This window comes from Penaeus monodon, chromosome 36, assembly GCF_015228065.2.
Source record: "Penaeus monodon isolate SGIC_2016 chromosome 36, NSTDA_Pmon_1, whole genome shotgun sequence".
NCBI lineage: Eukaryota > Metazoa > Arthropoda > Malacostraca > Decapoda > Penaeidae > Penaeus > Penaeus monodon.
Genome location: NC_051421.1, coordinates 34,788,459 through 34,790,958, shown reverse-complemented (window position 1 = coordinate 34,790,958; position 2,500 = coordinate 34,788,459). Strand labels below are relative to the sequence as shown.

General features: G+C 19.7%; 2 protein-coding genes across 2 annotated transcripts in view; both read left to right on the top strand.

Annotated features, from left to right (window-relative positions):
• LOC119595646 overlaps positions 1 to 291 on the top strand; it is an 8,803-nt gene extending 8,512 nt beyond the window's left edge. The window contains 1 exon segment of the mRNA XM_037944753.1: positions 1 to 291. This exon segment is cut by the window's left edge and continues 518 nt beyond it. Within this exon segment, the coding sequence (XP_037800681.1) occupies positions 1 to 63 (63 nt within the window). The 3' untranslated portion in view covers positions 64 to 291.
• LOC119595468 (oxysterol-binding protein-related protein 1-like) overlaps positions 1 to 2,500 on the top strand; it is a 119,356-nt gene that overhangs the window by 60 nt on the left and 116,796 nt on the right. The window contains exon 1 of the mRNA XM_037944596.1: positions 1 to 59. This exon is cut by the window's left edge and continues 60 nt beyond it. The gene's annotated coding sequence lies outside the window, so the exon portion shown is untranslated. The remainder of the gene's footprint in view (positions 60 to 2,500) is intronic.

The following is a 2,500-nucleotide window of genomic DNA, read 5'->3' as shown; positions in this document are numbered from 1 at the left end:
GATGGTAGTGATGAAACTGTCACAAGTGACTCTCACCATGGCTCTGAAGTTGAAGAAAAGTAAGTAACCATGTATAGCACTTCTAATAAAATTGTTTGATATGTAGATGAGCATGTAATGTTGCCATTCATAAAGGTTACAGTGTTAATGTAATATTCAAATTTTTATCTTGCATCCTGTACATACCACCAGAATGTCTTTATATCAATATTTTTGTAAAATATAAGCTTTATATTTTTTGAATGTTGCCTCTTCACTGATGGGTCAATGTTTCTTTTATGATTTGTAAAAGGGTAAACTTTTGTGTTGATTTTTATATATGTTAATTGGCATTTTGATTTAAATTGGGGTAAGAATATTTTTTAAAAAATTTTTCTGTTTGATTGACTTTATAAAAAATTGCATGTAGCCTTTCACGAGAATATAGCATTGTATATTATTTTTGAAATTTTTTTACGATACTAAATTCATAAGTATTTTTTTTTTGGAAAATTCTTTTTTTACATTTTTTTTCTCGTAATTTAAAATATATAATATTATAATATATATATATATATATATAATATATATATATATTATATATATTAATTTTTAAAAGTATATATATATACACACATATTATATATGGTAAAAAACATAAGATATATTATTATATTTAGATATAGATATATATATATATAAAAATTTTTAAATACACATGCACAAAACGATGCGCACAACAAAAACACACACCCCCCACACACACACACACACAAAAACCACACCACACAACACCCCACCACAAACCACCCACCACCCACCACACACACCACCACACACCCACCACCACACACACACAAAAAAAAAAAAAGATTTAAGAAAAAAAAGCAAAGTGGGGAAAAAAAAAAAAATAATATATTTATTTATATTTTAATATTTAATTATATTATATATTATTTTATATATATTATATTTTTTTATATATATATATATAATATATTATATATATATATATATATTAAAAATATATTTTTTATATATATAATTTTTTTATATATAAAAATTATATTATAATTTTATATATATATTTATTAAAAAATTTTTATATTATATAAAAATATAAAATATTTTAATATATATATATATTTATATATTTTAGGGTTTTTTTTTTTTTTTTTTTTTTTTTTTTTGTGTGTGTGTGGTTTTTTTATATAAAAAAAATAAAATATATATATAAAATTTTATATTTTATATATATATATTAATATATATATAATTATAATTTTTATTTTTTTATATATTTATATATTATATATATATTTTATAAAATTTAATATATATTTTGTGTGTGTTTGGGGGGGTTTTATTTTTTTTTTTTTTTTTTTTTTTTTGGTGTGTGGTGTGGGGTATATATTATAATATAATATTTATTTAATTAAAATATATATTATATTATATTTTTAATAAATCTATATATTTATATATATTAATATTATAATATATTATAATTAAAATATTATTATATAAATTTTAGGGGTTTTTTTTTTTATTATAATTTATATATATATATATATATTATTATATATATTATATCTGTAATTATATGTATATCTACATATAAGTATACACACACACAACACACAACACACACACACACACACCACACACACCACACACACACACACACCCCAAACTATATATATATATATATAATAATTATATATATATATATATATATATATTATATAATATATAACACACATATTTATATATATAGATATATTATATATATATATATATCTATATCTATAGATATATATAGATATATATATATATATAGTGTGTGTGTGGATATATATATCTATATATATATATATAATATATATAGATATAATATATATTTGTGTGTGTGTTGTGTGTGTGTGTGTGGTGTGTGTGGTGTGTGTGTGTGCGTGTGTAGCTAGAAATATTATATTACAGATATAGATTACATTATAGATGAGAGAGAGAGTGAGATATAGAGATATATATGATGTAGAGAGAGAGTATTATGTATATATATTATAGTATATAATATTTATATTAGTATATATAATATGAGAGAATAGAGAGAGATATAGAGAATAAGAAATAGTGCAGTATATAGATGATTATATAGTATATGAGAGATATATAGATAAGATTATATATATATAATATATGATAGATATAGATTATATATATATAGTAGAGATATGTAATGAGAGATATAGAGAGTATATTATAGAGAGATTAAGAGAGAGATAGATGATATAGAGAGTAGGAAGAGAAGTATATGTAGGCTAAGTAGACATATAGGAGCAGATATATAATAATATATATAATAGATATATAGAGATAGAGATATAGAGATAGATAGAGAGAGAGAGTGAGTTAGTAGATATATGAGATAGAGATATATAGAGAGATATAGATAGATATATGATTCTATATATAGATATATTAATATCTATATATTGAGGTGGTGTAGAGATCAGACACA